At 40.9% G+C, this 17,098-nt stretch overlaps 1 protein-coding gene across 15 annotated transcripts in view; it reads left to right on the top strand.

The window, feature by feature from the left end:
* LOC122542710 (ryanodine receptor 1-like) overlaps positions 1-17,098 on the top strand; it is a 404,506-nt gene that overhangs the window by 326,323 nt on the left and 61,085 nt on the right. For 6 of the 15 annotated variants that reach the window (XM_087983942.1, XM_087983946.1, XM_087983948.1 and 3 more), the window contains 7 exons: positions 1,075-1,126; positions 3,876-3,941; positions 5,316-5,415; positions 7,286-7,365; positions 8,385-8,461; positions 11,511-11,584; positions 11,998-12,015. In XM_087983942.1, the coding sequence (XP_087840068.1) occupies positions 1,075-1,126; positions 3,876-3,941; positions 5,316-5,415; positions 7,286-7,365; positions 8,385-8,461; positions 11,511-11,584; positions 11,998-12,015 (467 nt within the window). Of the gene's footprint in view, positions 1-1,074; positions 1,127-3,875; positions 3,942-5,315; positions 5,416-7,285; positions 7,366-8,384; positions 8,462-11,510; positions 11,585-11,997; positions 12,016-13,706; positions 13,728-17,098 lie in introns of all 15 variants that reach the window. The other 9 variants (XM_087983945.1, XM_087983949.1, XM_087983954.1 and 6 more) reach the window with 2 other exon arrangements.

Consider the following 17,098-nt stretch of genomic DNA (forward strand, 5'->3'; position numbering starts at 1 on the left):
CTTGCGCAACCCCACCAATAATGAGGAAGAGGTCAAGTAGAAATAACGTGACAATGATAGTGTTTAGATTATGAGAAAGTGAGAACTGCAGATGCTGGTGTACCAGAGTTGAAAAATGTGGTGCTGGAAAAACACAGCAGGCCAGGCAGCATCTGAGGAGCAGAAGAATCGACATTTCGGGCAAATCAGATTTCTTGCCTGTGCACTAAGTTAAAGTGGCCCAGCCATTTCCTGAAGAAGGGCTTATGCCTGAAACGTCGATTCTCCGTGTTTAGACTATGTCAGCAAAAATCAGCTGACATTTGCAGAGCAGATTTTTATCCTTACTGAGACAAGTTTTTGTTAAAGGAAAGGGCGGTGGCGGGGGGGGGGGGGGTTTAAATAATTGTACAGTTCGACAGTCCTATGTACACTGCCCCACCCTTCATGGGCATTTATGCCATGGTACATACGTGGTAAGTTGAGATCTTTCTGAAGTGCAAATCAGGTTTCTTGCCTGTGCACAGGCCCAGCCATTTCCTGTTCATGCCTATGTTTTTCACAGGATCCCCATCACCTCTTCTGGTAAAAATGGGATCATCTGGAAATTGGGTCAGATCTCCCAGGTTCCATCTCCTGTTTCTAAAAGCTCTGAAGTCCATGCAACTCTGTGAAAAATCCAGTCATTGGTTGGTTTCCTTAACCTAAATTTTCTGTTGTCCGAGAAAGAAGCATATTCTTTTTAAATCGCTCAATATTGCAAAAATGGAACTCCAGTGCAGCAAGAGATTATGAAAAAAAATCGAAAGTACATGAAAAATTAAATGTGATTTGGTATGGTTTGCTGTATTCTGAAATAAAACTGTATATTCAAACATCAAACATTATTTTGATGGAGTAATAGCATTGTTAAGGTGGAGTATATATTTTGTGCTGTTTCAAAAATAACAAAAATATGCCTTTGATGCATACTTAGATTTATGACGATTTGTGCGAGCTAATTTATAAAATGATGCCTTTTAAAATGGAAGGTTTCAATTGCATTTTCATTCAGATTTCAGTATGTTAAAAAACATTGTTTTTTGAATTACACAGCAAACTAGAAATGGACCATCTCTACATGTCATATGCCGATATCATGGCAAAGGTTAGTACACAGTCATTTATTCTAATAGATATTTAGAGGCCTTTCAACAGAGACTAAACAATAGCATGAAGTGATTTTATTTTTAAACATGAAATACACTTGTGAAACTGCTGTGTTGTATACATTTCAACAAAATTTATTTTTCACATTTGAAAATCGAAAGGTAGCCAATATTTTGAATCGGTTGCTGCCTATCGTGCTACTTTTTCTCCAAACAAAAATCCCTGGGGAATCCAGAAGTTAAAATTTCAAGCTGGTGACTCCCTGATTATTCAGTCAGACTGAAATCCCATGGTCTCTGCTCTGCATTCAATAAAGTTATAGTCCGTGTCCTAAGCCACCTCTAACCACTCACTCCATCCGAAATTTTGAAGTTCGAGGTCAGTAGTATGTTTGTGAAGATTTATTCATGCCTGTAAATGCATACCAGTCGCGTCCATCCCAATCCTCCAACACAACATGTAGCCAGTGCATAGTGGGAATCTGGAGACATTTTTCCAATGCAAGTAAGTTATGGGTGCCAGGGATATTCAGCTCCAGTGGCAACAATAGCTTTGTTACAGTGAAATAATCAATTGCATCTAACACTGATTACTTGGCTAGGTCCAGGATGTTGGAGAAACTCAAGATAGCTCTCCTTTAAGTGTGAACTTCTCCTGTAGTGCCTCCTATACAAGTGCAGAAGATCTAGCCATTGCTGCCCCCACCACCTCCTCCAAAAAGATTTAAACAAATTTACTCTGGCATTTATGTGTTTTGATTTTTGGTTAATCACATTAAGTTATTCCCGTATTTATGTAAAGTTAAGAAATAGATGGTAATAATCAATTGTCATTAATTGTGAACATCTCTAACGGTTTGTTCAGTTATGCGTAAGGGCACTTCTGGATATAAAAAGAGAAATTATAAAACAGGAAAGGGGCTCACATCGTGCAGTGGCAGTGTCTCTACCTCTGACCCAGAAGGCCTTGGGAGTTTGGACCACGCCCTGCAAAGAAGTAAAATCTGTAACACTGAGCGAAAGGGACTGAGTAATCAGTAAACTCTATCCACAAAGGAGTTGTCTTTGTTTTCCGTATCACCAAATAGCTTGGATCAAGATTGATCTAATACAGTACTGAGGGAGTGTTGCAGTGTCCAAGGTGCCATTCTTTATTAAAGCAAGCCCACACATGCTTACTTAGGTGATAAAGATCCTGTGATGCTATTTTAAAGAAAAGTAGTGGACTTACAGCTCACACTGAAGCACAGAAAGCCAGAGGTTTTAACTCTGATTCCAAATCTGCAATGTTGGGGAATCTCAACCAGGATACTGATCGAGTTACTATCGTTAACCTACATAATCATGAGAAAAATTGATCAGTCGCCTCTTCGGATCACTATCCAGTTTCTTTGTTGGAAATCCATACATGTGGGTGTTAACTGAAGATAGCAGAGACCTCGGCTGCTTTAGCATGGCTTTTGCACCATCAAGCCTCCGACACAAGTGCTGGCCACAAGGATGTTTCTACACAATCATAGGCCACAATTAAAGAGTGGGTGTAAAAAGAAAAGTATTTAAGCTAATGCAAGCATCCTCACTTGTAATTTTATCATTCACCATATTCATATAAGAATGCTGAGTTCCTGTAGCAACTTCCAAAAAGAAACGAAATGCTTCCATACAACAGATATGAAATCATGGTCCAGGTCATCGAATGGGAAGATAGTTATCCAGAAATGTAGACAGGAGATGTGTGTCAGGATCATGCGGACGTCCCAATGTGGTTGACTCTATGGAACTTGCCCCAGAAATTGAAACTTTAGCTGAATAATTATCTAGCATGTGGAAAACTCTGAAACTATCCCCAACTTTTGAAAAGTTAGAGGAATGAAAACCTGCTCAAACTCCTGGATAATTATAAGACTGACCGATCCAATTCATCACTAAAACACAAAATAAGCCCCCTTTCCTCTAATCTGACACAAATACTCTCAACATGTAACTCCATGCCCCTGCAAATTGATTTCCCCCCTCTTTTGACCCAACTCTCCCACCCCTCCTCCAGTCTCGACAACAGCCCTCCCTTCATCCTGACTGGACCCACCCCCAACAGCCTTCAATTCTCCCTTATCCCTGCTCCACACAACTTCTGCGAAGTCTGGACTCACCTGCTACCCTATGCCTGCTCACCTGGCACCCTGTCCCCTCACTCAGCAGGTATGCTACCCACACACCAGTTACTATGACCACCACACACTTGCCAACTTAATCTTCCAATCACCAGCCATGCTGCTGCTACTTCACCATCAGGCACCCTACCCCCCCTACCCAACAGCCAAACAAATCCCTCAGCCACCTGGCATCCTACATACCTTCCAACTTACCTTTCTGTAAATAGCTGTCAGTGTCTTTAGAATCTTGAAACTGTGTAACACAGCAGTTACTGCTGCCAAAGGTTTCAGTACTAATCCATCTCATTGCTGTCTGCATGGATTCCTGGACTGAGCTGCTCTGACTCCAAAGTTCAACCAGAAATCTCCCTCACAGGTAAGTGGGCATCTTTTAGTATGCCCTGTGTTGGAAATAGGAATTCTCACCCTAACAACAGATTGTAAGATTTGAACCTTTATGAATTAGTATAAGTGATACATGGAACTATAGCAAACGTGTATATTTTGTGTTAGTTTTGTAGCCTAATTCGTATTGTGGTTTTTCTTATAAAATTAAGAAGTTACTCACTACTAGTCCTGTTTTTTTTTATTTCAGAGTTGTCATATTAAAGAGGAAGGTGCTGAGGAAGAAGATGAGGAAGCTGTAGAGCTAACCTTTGAAGTAAGTCAGTAATGAGCTACCAAATTTTAAGACAGTTTAAGTTCTAAAATCCAGTCCCTGTCCATCAAATAAAGCAACCAGACAATTGAATAAATTCTGGGGTTTTTACTCTGACTGAAAATTGTACCTTGTTGAAACTTTATTGCTGGAACAGCACAGCAGGTCAGGCAGCATCCAGGGAACAGGAGATTCGACGTTTCGGGCACAGGCCCTTCTTCCTGAAGAAGGGCCTGTGCCCGAAACGTCGAATCTCCTGTTCCCTGGATGCTGCCTGACCTGCTGTGCTGTTCCAGCAATAAAGTTTCAACTTTGATCTCCAGCATCTGCAGACCTCACTTTCTCCTCAAATTGTACCTACCAGGCGGCTGCTATGTAAGTGCAGTTCCACAGTAAAATGTCATGCATCACTAGTACACATAATACTGCTCACCTTTTTATTTATGACACATCATCAACTGATGATTTTTCTATTTCTAATCCCATTAACTTCTTTTATAAAGTCTTCATTTGAATATTCATCTCCAATAGTAGCTCTTCCAAATTCTGCAGTCCTCCAGTATTCTCACTTTGTTCCCTAAAAACCACAGCAGAATGCTTAGTAAGCATCTCTCTCTCTCATCTTATTTCTGAATATGGTAAGTCTCACTCATTCATCATTCCTATGTTAGTTACCCTAGATTGGCTCCAGTCTGGCAATGCTTTGATTTTAAAATTCTGATTCTTGTTTTCGTACCCCTCTTCATCTCTGAATCCTACTGCAGTCTTATAACCTACTAAGATCTCTGTTCTCCTCAAATCCTGTCCTCTTGTGTATCTCTGATCTTGCTGGCCTTACCTGCTGCTGGGGTTCCCTCCCTAAATTTCTCTGTCTTTCTGCCACTCTCTATCATCTGTTAACACAGAATCTTTAAAACTTATCTCTTGCCAAACTTTTGGTCACCTGCCCTAACACCACCTGACGTGGCTTGATGTCATAGTTTGTTTATTTGATTTTCCTGTGAAGCTTGTTGGGGCATTTTACCATGTACAAGTTACGCTGTGTGTACAAGCTGTCATTGTACAACAGGGGCCTGCCTCTTGTATTTTGTCTGTCCTGGGTTTGTATATAAAGCAAAGCACACAAGTGATAGAGTTCAGAAATTTCCCCAGTATTTCTCACTACCTTCTCTTGTAATTTCAATAAATCAAAGCAAATGTCATGTAAGGATTAGGGCTTTTGACAGAATTCTGCTGAGAAGCTCCAAGATAATGTAACAAACTTTAAATCATGCTTGCAGTGGGTAATAGAGTTCTATCATTGACTCGTTTTGTCAATCAAGCAGATGAACCAATTATTAAGCTGCGAAAACTCATGCTATTGTACAATCCTCTTAGGAAAAAGAGATGGAGAAACAAAGACTCCTCTACCAGCAATCCAGATTGCACAGCCGGGGAGCTGCTGAGATGGTTCTACAAATGATCAGCGCATGCAAAGGTACAGATTTTAAAATATGTGAAGTTTACAAACATGAATTTTTCAGCTTCACTAATGTAACGTTTAATCCGCATCGCTTCACTCAATCTAGTCTACTGTATTCACTGCTCACAAGTGATCACCTCTATGTTAGGGACAGGAAACATGCAATGGACGACCGCTTTGCAGAGCACTGATGTTCTGTCCACAAAAATGACTTGAACTCCCTGTTGCCTGCTACTTCAACACCCACCACTGTGTTCCCTTGCCAACATCTCTACCTCAAGCTTGCTGCAGTGCTCCAGAGACACATTGCGCAAGCTGAGAGAACAGCATCTGATTTTCTGCTTGAGGATTCTGCAACCTTCAGGACTCCATATCAAGTGCAACAATTTTAGAACTTAAGCACCTTCTCCCATGTCCTTCCCTCAACACCCAGACCTTGACATCAATGAGCTGCTACCACAGCCTATGCATTGTCAGCTGCTAATGGTCTGATTCCCTTAGGCTGACCTATAATCCATTTTTCTCTCTCGCTCGCCCTCTCTTGCTCTCTCTCTCTCTCTCTCTTGCTCTCTCTCTCTCTCTCTCTGTCTCTCTTACTTTCTCTGGACACCATCTCCACCTATTGTTTACTCCTAGCACCCACCCACCCTATCTTAAGCATATATACCAACCTTTTCCTAGCTACAATCTGTTCTGAGGAAAGGTCACTGGACCTAAAGTATTAACTCTGCTTTCTCTCCACAGAAGCTGGGTTTTCCAGCAGTTTCTGTCTTTGTTTTTGTTTCTGATTTCCAGCATCCACAGTTCTTTGGATTTTGTTTAATCTAACCCACAGTAGTGGCCGAAGACCCAGAATAAGGTGTCAACATGCGGGAGGGAATCTCCTTTGTATTTGCATATCACCTGCCTAGCTCTGAGCCTTTTTTGTAGCATGAAGTACATGCTGTACAAACTTTAAACTACGTTTTATTCATCCTGTCTTGGTATTTGAGGAGAGGTAGAAGGAAGTCAGACCCAGCCAGCTTGGAGTTGCAGTGATTGAGTAGCTGCTTTAAGGTGGGGCCAAGAGAAGCTCTCCTTCTCCTCCTGATTTCACAGCCAGAGGTACTCTCACTTGAGCTATTTTTGTTGTTCCAGAAATGTACTTGTGTTAGTTTCTTGGAATAACGGTAACTGCCTCAGAAAAGATTAATCTTTCTGTGAGGGCCCATCCAAGTATCTAATCTGTTTCCGAGTGCAGATGTCCCGTTCCCCCCCATTTTCCTTTGTCAAATATGGAAGGTGAGATGTTTACCGTCAGTAGGCATGCACTTCACTGCTGTCATTTTGAGAAACTAGGAGGGGACTGCACAGCACAATTTCTAAGGCAGTGCCTGTTAAGTTGTTTCTGTTTCACTCCATGCAAATCCACGTAATGAAGTAGTATGATAATGCAAGCACTGCTCTGATTATATAAGATGTGAAAGTGCCGGTTGGACTGCGGTGGATAAAGTCAGAAGTCACGCGACGCCAGGTTATAGTCCAACAGGTTTATTTGAAATCACAAGTTTCTGGAATGGTGCTTCTTCGTCAGGTGAAGTGGAGAGAAGCACACAGGCACAGAATATATAGGTGGAGAGATAATGGCAAAGTAATTTTTGATCTATTCTGTGCTTGTATGCCTCCCTTTACTTCATCTCCGACAGCTTGTGATTTCAAATAAACCTGTTGGACTGTAACCTGGTGTCCTGTAACTTCTGACTGATTATTTAACTCAGTAGTAATTTTACCAAAAAGACAAATAGAATGTTAAGTAAAAATACAAACAAGACAGTAATCTTGTTAGCTTCAGCTAAAAGATGTTCTTGAACATTCAGCAGATGCCTGTTTTGCAAATATTTTTCAGGTGAGCCGGGTGCAATGGTTTCCTCAACCCTGAAACTTGGTATTTCCATTCTGAATGGTGGTAATTGTGAGGTTCAACAGGTAAAGAAATACTAAACACTAATTTAATTTTATTTACTCAATGTCAGCATTGTCACCCAATGTGTTGGGTGGAACCTTTCAGCCCACCTTCAGTTTAGTCAGCAGACTATGTGTGACAGTGTGAGTTATTGTTAGGACTGTTCCATGGCTGCAGTCTGAATGATCTTGCTAATCCCACTGATGTTAGGTGGCTGCACATAGGCCATAGCAAGTTCAGACACAGGTTAAAACATTCACCATGGGCGATTAAAGCCAGGTGAATGAACGTTACTATCTGCAGTGAGGGGGCGCTTTCTCCTTCCAGTCTTCCTGCCATTGGTCCTCAGCTGTTACTCCTCGGTGTTATGGGGTTTAGTTGTGTGAGTTGGAGTGAGGAAACATGCCTTGCTGGTGAATTGAGGAGGTCATTATATAAGGCAGGCTTGGGTTGGAGTAGATCTTTTCTGGAAGCTAGAATATTGTTCATCTTCCTAATGCAGGAGTGTGGGTAGTATTGCTCAGGACTAGGAGCAAGGGGAGGTGAATTGGTCGAAGACTGCCTGGGATGTTGCACGTTATTGAGTTGCACTTTGTGAAGTGTTCACAGAATCCCTACAACATGGAAGCAGGCCATTTGGCTCACAGAGTCCACACCAACCCTCTGAAGAGCATCCCACCCCAAACTCTACCTTATCTGTGTAACCCTACATTTCACACGTTTTTTATACTGAGTATCATGTCAACATTTTCATAATACATTATATTTTTACAGTTATGAGAGAAATAGAATATGCACAACAGTGATTGATTCAAGAAAAATTTATTAATTGCTGTTGTACACCTGGTAGAGTTGATACAATACAAAAGTTAATCATAGCATAACCATATATGATTGTGCACTGAATTGTTAATAATGACATTTTGTTCAAGAAATGCATCACTGTCCAAAGGCTGAAATTCAGTGTGATTTGCATCAGAAGTTTTATATAAAGGCTAAATAATCAGGGTAAAAATGTTGAAGTATTATATTCTTTGTTTAGAAAATGCTAGACTACCTGAAAGAGAAAAAGGATATTGGTTTCTTCCAAAGCGTGCAAGCTCTCATGCAAACCTGCAGGTGAGTGCTTTTCACTGTGATATTGCAAGGCAGATTGTTGCAATTCTGCAATTTTAACCCAGCTACAATAAAGTTCCATAGACAGGGTCGCCAATTTGGTTACATTTCCAGTACACTCAGTCCTCGTTTTCTGCAGGTTCACCATCTGCAGATCTGCACACTTACAGTGTCAGCCCCGATCCCATCTTTTGCCTGGTCTGATTGTGTGGTCCTTCCTGGTAGATAGGCAAATTACATGCTGCAGTATCTGTATTCCTGTTACCTGTGGGAAATCCGTGTCCCAACCCCTGCAATTAACGAGGATTTGGTGTATAAATCATTGGTCAACTAATACTATATCATTACATTCACAAAGGGAAAATATAAGAGTTCTGCTTGTGCGATAATAATGTCACCACATTATAATACTAGAACAATACAATACAAGGGATGGAAATTTATTAGGAGAGGTTTGTGATATTGAGATTAATTCCATTGGAATAGAATGAGGTAAAAAGAGATTTAGCATTGCTTCATAAAACTGTAACAAAAAAAAGAAATTGTTGGAGAAGCTCAGCACGTCTGGCAGCATCTATGGAGAGAAAACAGTGTTAATATTTTCTTGAGAACTAACAGTGGCTGGTAAAAGGTGGCATTTTTGCTGATGACGGAACCCGACCAACATCCCAATTCACCTCATGTCCAAACTGTGATACATCTTCCATCTAAAGCAGCGATTTGTCTATATTGTATTTGCTGCTCACAGTGGTCCTCTCTACACTGGAGAGACAAAACAGAGACTGTGTGACTGCATTGCAGAACACCTATGATTATCCGTGATAAATAACCCAGGGTTTCCACTTGTCTGCCACTTCAACCCATGTTCCTTGGCCAACATCTCTGTCTCAAGCTTGCTACAGTACTCCAGTGAAGCTCAACGCTAGCCAAAAGAACAACATCACATCTTCTGCTTGAGGACCTCCAGCCTTCCAGACTCAGCAGTGATAATTTTAGGACTTGAACACCTCTTTCCATGACGTTTACCCGCCTTAGGCCCTGTCATGACAGGGGCTGCTTTCAGCACAGCCAACCCATTTTCACCTACTCATGGACTTCATTATCAGCTTCTCTCTTTCCCTGGCAATCTCTCTCTGTCTGTCTCTCTCTCTCTCTCTCTTTCTCGCACTCCCTGTCTCTTTCTCTCTCTCTTTGTCTGTCTCTCTTTCTCTGTCGGTCCCTCTCTTTGTCTGTCTCTCTCTCTCTGTCTGTCCCTCTCTTTGTCTCTCTCTTTCTCTCTCTCTCTCTGTCTCTGTTTCTCTCTCTCTCTCTGTCTCTGTTTCTCTCTCGCTCTTTCTCCTTGTTTCTGTCTTTGTCTCTCCCTCCCTGTCTGTCTGTCTCTCTCTCTCTCTCTCTCTCTCTCTTTCACCCACTCATGTGTCCTGGGGCTTTAGTCCTAGTGTCGTTAGCACCATGTTATCACCACACTACCTTTCTTTTCTTCTCCTCTTCACCCCTCACCCCTCGCAAAAATCTGGGCAGTATGTGCTCCTAGGCAGAATCTTGCATATGAAATGCAGGGAATAATTTTATCAAGATTCTCTAAATTTAGCTTTTGTTTTTCCTCTGCACTCCACCCACTCATTCTCTGACTGTGATGTTATGTAGTGAGCAGCTTGCCAACAGTGATTTTGAAGCCCCACTGATGAATGCTCTTCTTGTTAAGTAATAAGAGGCTGGCTATGTTGGTGCCCTGGAAAAATAATAAGCTTCGCAGTTCTGTCATCCATCGTCATGATGATCACAGACTTCAGTAACAGGCATCTATTCCCTTCTCCTTATGTGAATTGCTTTTGACATTTCCAGCAACAGCTGCCACATTGTGAACATCATTAGCATATGCTGCCAAATTCAACGTGCACAGTGCAATGTACATAGATATGCGAACATGTCCAGACTAGCTTTGAAATGTTAATATTATAGACATAACACATTTCTCATTTTATAAAACCAAATACATTTACAGTACAAAGTCATTCACACAACATCAATTCCTTTTGGAGAGTGCTAAGTGATTTACTTAAGTGCACAAGACCCCTTAAGTTGTTCTCTCAGTTGTGCATGTGCAGTTACTCAGAGGCCAACTTGTGTGTGAGAGAATTTAGAGTGCAGCACATCTGCAAAGCTTAATAGAAACATTACCTCTGTATTTGATCTTTGCATTCAAAGACTTAACTCCACTACCCTGCTGTCTCTCATTATAGCCTTGTGTCTTTCTCTGCTTCAGATATTGGTTTTTAACTATTTTTATATAGCCTACCTATCCTGTAATAAAAACTTTATGTAGCTAACTTACACTGCGATAAGTACTGCAACGCCAGAGCTCAAAGCCTGGTCAAGAGCAGAAACTTCAATGTAATTAAGTCTTGCAAGTTTTATTTTGCCATTCTCTTAAGCAAATTGCGTGCAATTCTGAGCTCCTTCCTATCAGAAAGATGTTGGGAAACTTGAAAGGGTTCAGAAAAGACTTACAAGGATGTTGCCAGGATTGGAGGATCTGAGCTACAGGGAGAGACTGAACAGGCTGTTTTCCCTGGAGTGTCGGAGGCTGAGGGGTGACCTTATAGAGGTTTACAAAATTATGAGGGGCATGGATAGGATAAAAAGACAAAGTCTTTTCCCTGGGATCAGGGAGTCCAGAACTAGAGGGCATAGGTTTAGGGTGAGAGGGGAAAGATATAAAAGAGACCTAAGGGGCAACTTTTTCACGCAGAGGGTAGTACGTGTATGGAATGAGCTGCCAGAGGATGTGGTGGAGGCTGGTACAATTGCAACATTTAAGAGGCATTTGGATGGGTATATAAATAGGAAGGGTTTGAAGGGATATGGGCCGGGTGCTGGCAGGTGGGACTAGATTGGGTTGGGATATCTGGTCGGCATGGCCGGGTTGGACCGAAGGGTCTGTTTCCATGCTGTACATCTCTATGACTCTATTTATATGTTGAAATGATATACAAGAAGTGTTAACTTTAAGTTCTGTTCCTTATCAGTTGTGGATATTTTGTGTTAACAGCGTGCTCGATCTCAATGCTTTTGAAAGACAAAATAAGGCTGAAGGTCTAGGCATGGTCACAGAAGATGGAACCAGTAAGTAGCTATGTGCTGCAGCACACAACAACTAGATGAATAAAAAGCAAATCTGAAATTAGGAAGTAACAAGATAATAGCTATGAAACTGTAATGTATCTGTGAGGAAATAATTACAACATTCTCTGAAGATGTATAAAAGCATTACTGTGGTGGAGCATGTAATATTCATGTTAGAGATTTACGCCCTACATCTTTAAATATTTTTTAATTTTTTCACTTGCTTTATTGAGTTTTGCTTAGTTTCTTTCCTCTAGCTTTGTAAATCAGTTAATCAGTCTATTCTAGTTTATAATTGATTCAGTTGATTTTATTTAATTAGTATTTACTGAATGATTGCGATTGTATTTCTGTTTCTATTTTTTACTCATTTTCCGTCCTTTTTTTCTTTTTCACTTTTCTCTGGTCCACAGTCATCAAACGTGAAAGTGGTAAATAATTGTTTAGGGGTGTTTATTTCTTGTTTTTCTTTTCTCACGTGATCTTTGTGTAGGTCAAAACCAACAAAACAGCGTCTGATTCCGTTGACCACTTGCCATAAATGTATGACATGCAGATCCGGCCTGGTGGCATTACAACGATTTGAAGAGTTTTGAGCTCCATATTAATTTGCTGCTTCTGGATCTGATGTGAAGTGATCCACTAGGAACCAAGCTTTAAAGCCAAAACCAGTCCAAAGTCAATTCGCAGCACGGTGCCCATAGCACACAGTTTTTACAAGTACAAAATTATTTTTCAAAGGTTGAGGCATAACGGGTGACTTGTATATTTCTTACAGTAAAACACTTCGGATGAATTGTAGCTAGAATCGCCAAACTTTTTTTTTCCTTTTTAACTTCTCCCTCCTGTGCATAAGACAAATTGTTCTCTGGCTAAATGTGCCCGATTCTCCATACGGACCCTGAGGAAATGCTATTACTCCACCCACAAAGGGTAGGAGCAGATTAAGATGGCTAAAATTTAAAAATCCCCATGACAAGTCTCCAGGCTGTTTCTCCCTGCCACTTCCTTTCCCCTAACACTACCAGGACTAAATATTCCTGTTTGCTGGGTCTGTTGCTAATCTTCCCTTGCCCAAGTTAGGCCGTCCATCCTTCACCATCCCCATTCCCCTATGTAAATTAGAGAATGTTGGGAAGCTGGGAGTGGAACTTCAACTGGCCAAGATTGGAATGAAGTTTAGGGATTCTTGTCTGACCGGCTCAGTCTGGAAATGAGTTTGAGAATGTCATGTGCCTTGTCGAGGATGAGGAGAGGCTATTACACTTAGGAAATATTCCTGTTCTCCCCCCTTGCCATTGGCATTCTGGACGAATTTGTGGATTGATAATATGTTATTCCTATATTATGATGCAGTTTCCATGGTTGTCAAGTCTTGAGGTGGGACTTGAACCTGGAGTTTCTGGCAAAAAGATAGGAATGCTATCCACTGCTTCACAAGACCTCTTAGAATGCAATGGCAGATGCAAGAGTACCATCTTCATCTAATGTGCTTAACAATAAGTGAAGTGATTACAATAAGAAGGCAATTTAGCTTTGACAATTTAAAAAAAGCACAAATTTTCAATGAGATTTTAAAATGACAATTTATTTTATACAGGAAAAGTAACAACTAACATTTCTGGAACACCTGTTCTCAAAATTAATGAAAGAGTCAAGTAGTGAACCTCTAGGGGGTTCAGTAATGGAGGATTATGTGTCCTAAAAAGATTAAAACAAATTAACAAAATTTTTAAAATAAAATTGTTTGGAATAGACTATTATCAAGAGTTATTAATTTTATCATTTAAAATCTTCTCCATCTTTTGATCAGATTGCTGTTTTTTTGGTTAATGATGATCTGCAGTGCATGTTCAATGATAATTTGAATGAATATCTGTCTGATTTTGCTTGTTACATTTGATAATCTTGAACATGCCCAAATTCAGTGCATTGCCAGGTGAGAGTTTCTAGTGTGAGTAGAATATATAACACTAGCAGATTGTGTGTATGCTTTAAAATTAACAGCGGAATTATTTTAAAAGCATTTGTGAGAAGGCAGTAACGTTTTAATGATTTGATGAGTACTAAAGGTATAATAGTTAATTATGTTTAACCCCTTATTGGTTAATCTATTTTTCAGAAGGCAAACAAAACGGTTCTGGTATGTTGATGAGTATTGCCAGCGAAAGGATTGTTGCATTGTGTGTTTTTATTTTTTGGAACTCTCACTCATCTACTTATACATTCTCCATCAAGTAGATTTTACTTCATAAAGTCATGATTACTACTGTCTATAACTAATTCATCCCCATTCATGTTGAATGACTACTATGTCTCTTCATTTAATATTATTGAGAAACAGTGGGCTAAATTTTCACTTCAGCTGAAAGGCACAATTTGGGCTAAATTGAGTCTGCTTTGATTCCAGCAGCTAGTGCAAATGCAGTGTTCATGGCAGTCAGTGAATCTGCTGAGTTTTCTCATTGCCTGTGAAAAAAGGAGTTGGCTGATAAAGACAGATAGGAGTAACCGCTTTAAACGCTTAAGTAACCTTGCTCTTCCTCCATTTAAAAGCGACAGAAATTGCAGGTCAGAGCTCAGCTTTTAGCATGCATTCTAAAAGCTGTTTTTTTTTCATTGGAAGAAAGTGAATTTACCACAAGCATGATAGCAGAAATAAAATATTTAAGTGGCAGATAAATCAATATCCTTGTGATAATGTGCTTGCTTTATCTGCTGAATTCAATAACCTGCTGTTACAGACGATATAAAAATGTTACCAGCGCATACCATCTGTGTGGTTATCATTAATATATGGTTATCATTAATATATGGTTATCATAAGTGATAGTTCACAATGGGGGAAAAAAATAACTCATTCATTACACTTCATCATTTCTTTTTTCTCTTTCATGTGTCATTGCCCAGGATTTGTTGACCATCCCGTCCCTATTTATCCTTGAATTGATTGGCTTGTTTGACCATTTCAAAGGGCAGTTGAGTTGACCACATTGCTGTGACCCTGGAGTCACATGTAGGCCAGGCGAACATGAGGACTGCAGATGCTGGAGACCAGAGTCAAAATTGGAGTGGTGCTGGAAATGCTCAGCAAGTCAGGCAGCATCTGAGGAGCAGGAAAATCGAAGTTTCGGGCAGGAATGATGAAGCCCTGATGAAGGGCTTTTGCCCGAAACATCGCTTTTCCTACTCCTCGGATGCTGCCTGACCTGCTGTGCTTTTCCACCTCACATGTAGGCCAGACCAGTTGAAGACTGGCAGATTTCCTTCCCTAAACAATATTAGTGAATCAGAGAGTTTTTGCAAGAATTAGTATTAATGATTAATGAAACAGTTTTATTTGCCAGATTTTAGAAGTGTAATTTAATTTCCACTAGCTCCCAGGGTGGGATTTGAGCCCATGTTCTCAGGCCATTGGCTGGGCTCCTGATTACTAAACCAGCAATGTGACCACTTACACTACCATTTCATCAATAACCTACCTGAAATGACTGAGCTAAGTTGAGTGGAGCAGTATTTTGATGGTTACTGTATGAAACTAGAGGTAGCAAGTTGCAGATCCCTCAATGCCTTGTGAAATTGAGATCATTAATTCTCAGGAAAGTTGTAAAAGCACAGTTAGACCCCAGATCTTGTGCTGATCAACAATCATTTTGGCAAGTAATATGGTACACAGTTCATTTCTGCCTTGAGAGCTCATTATGGAACAAAGCTTTATTTTGGCAGGAACACGAAAGAGGCAGAATGTGGTCAGCTGCCTGTAACCCCCTTACTTCATTTTCCATTCCACTGAAGTTACTGAAAATTATGCAAGGTACAAAACGGACAACCAGTCTGCTGCATCGCAGTGCATATCATAGCACTGCTGAAATTGAAATTTATCAATGTGTCAAGTAGCTACTGGGCATTTCAGGACTCAGTTCATCCATGCACCAAATGAAGGGATGAAAGGAAGGGACTTGGTATTAGTTTTCCATTTTCCAGCAGTTCAATTGTTGAGAGACCAGACCTACCCATTACTGCGCCACAATGTGGCAACTACAACAGAAACAGTACAACGCGGGGTATTTTGTGGAGCTTACAAGAACAAGAAACATGTTGTGCTGTAATAATTAGCTATGCAGGATCAAAATTTCCATTTCCTGATGGCTGCTTAAAATACAGAGCTGAAGACAGCAGGGTGTTTGTGATGCACCTTTCTGCATGTGTTCTGAGGCAGGTTCCCACTTATTATTGATTTTCATTCCATAAATACTCATTAGCATAAAATCCAATTTTTAGTTGGGTCCTACCTTCAAGATAAAGTCAGCAATCTATCAGAATCTCATGGCACCCGGTTCACCTTTGTTTAAAGGTAATGGAAGCAAACGCCTTTATGTGTTTCTGCTTGAGGTCAGCAGCTTTCTTGGATAACCTTACAGCACAAGGGAGCGGGCCAGTGGAATGATACCTTGCATGGAGGTTGGGGGCTGATAGGTATGACTGATGAGGGAGAGATGTAAAGAGGAATGGAGTAATGGAAGAAGAATCCAAGGGAAGACCGAGGGTGGCATTGGGGTACAAAGGAGTGAAATGGGAATGGTCTAGTTCCCTTGATGTGCCAGGGCACAGAGTGGAGACTGTCAGTTGTGGTAAGAAACTGAGACACCTAAAAGGCGGAGGTCGGTATTGTCCCCGTGTGCGTCTATTCGGGGTCTTGACCGACAGAGTTCTGACAGGGCTTAAAATTCACCCAGAACATTTGAACTATCCTCACGGAGAGTGATCTCAGTCAATGTGCTTTACAATGTTTGGAAGAGAGGGCCAGGAATCTGCAGGATCAGCCATATCCAACAGCGAGGAGAGTACAACATCAGGCAGGACCATGAACATTCAATAAAGAGTAAATGCAGAAATACAGATTGCTTCTTCCACATGTGCCCTGTGCACATTGTCAGTTGGTTAATTTTAGTTTGAATTGCATGGGAACCAGCAACAAACAAGAGAGTAGAAGGGGCCCACATTCCTGATGTGACTTTAGGAATTCTGTGCCTCAGTTAAAATGTCATCCAATGTGGCGCATGCTGTAATTACACTGTCAAACCATTTTTCCTCATGCTTTTAAGCATATTGCAAGGAGAGGGGTTGGAATTTCATAGTGCTGACAGGATGGGAGGAGTTGTGCAAAAAACAGAGTGGGTGGCTAGCCCTCCCACCCCACTCCACTCCACTCACCACACACCCCCCTTCCTGCACCCTTGAGTTATCCACATAGCACAGCAAATGAGAAAGGTGTCAGCCAACCTGCCCACTTTGAGTCTTACTGAAACCTTTAAATGGCCAGATAATGGCCTCTTCTTGCTGCTTCCACAATGCCCTGTTGTGAAATTGAGCTCAATAATTCTAAGGAATTATTATAAAAGCCCAGCCAGACCACAGATCAAAGAATTTTATACCTGAACCCTTAGGTGTCTGTGTTCTCCAACACTACCCAGGGCCCAACCATTAATTGTATTAGTCCTGCCCTTGTTTGTT

The sequence above is a fragment of the Chiloscyllium plagiosum genome, unplaced genomic scaffold, assembly GCF_037043375.1.
Source record: "Chiloscyllium plagiosum isolate Xiang-an unplaced genomic scaffold, Cpla_swu_hap1 HiC_scaffold_47, whole genome shotgun sequence".
Taxonomy (NCBI): domain Eukaryota; kingdom Metazoa; phylum Chordata; class Chondrichthyes; order Orectolobiformes; family Hemiscylliidae; genus Chiloscyllium; species Chiloscyllium plagiosum.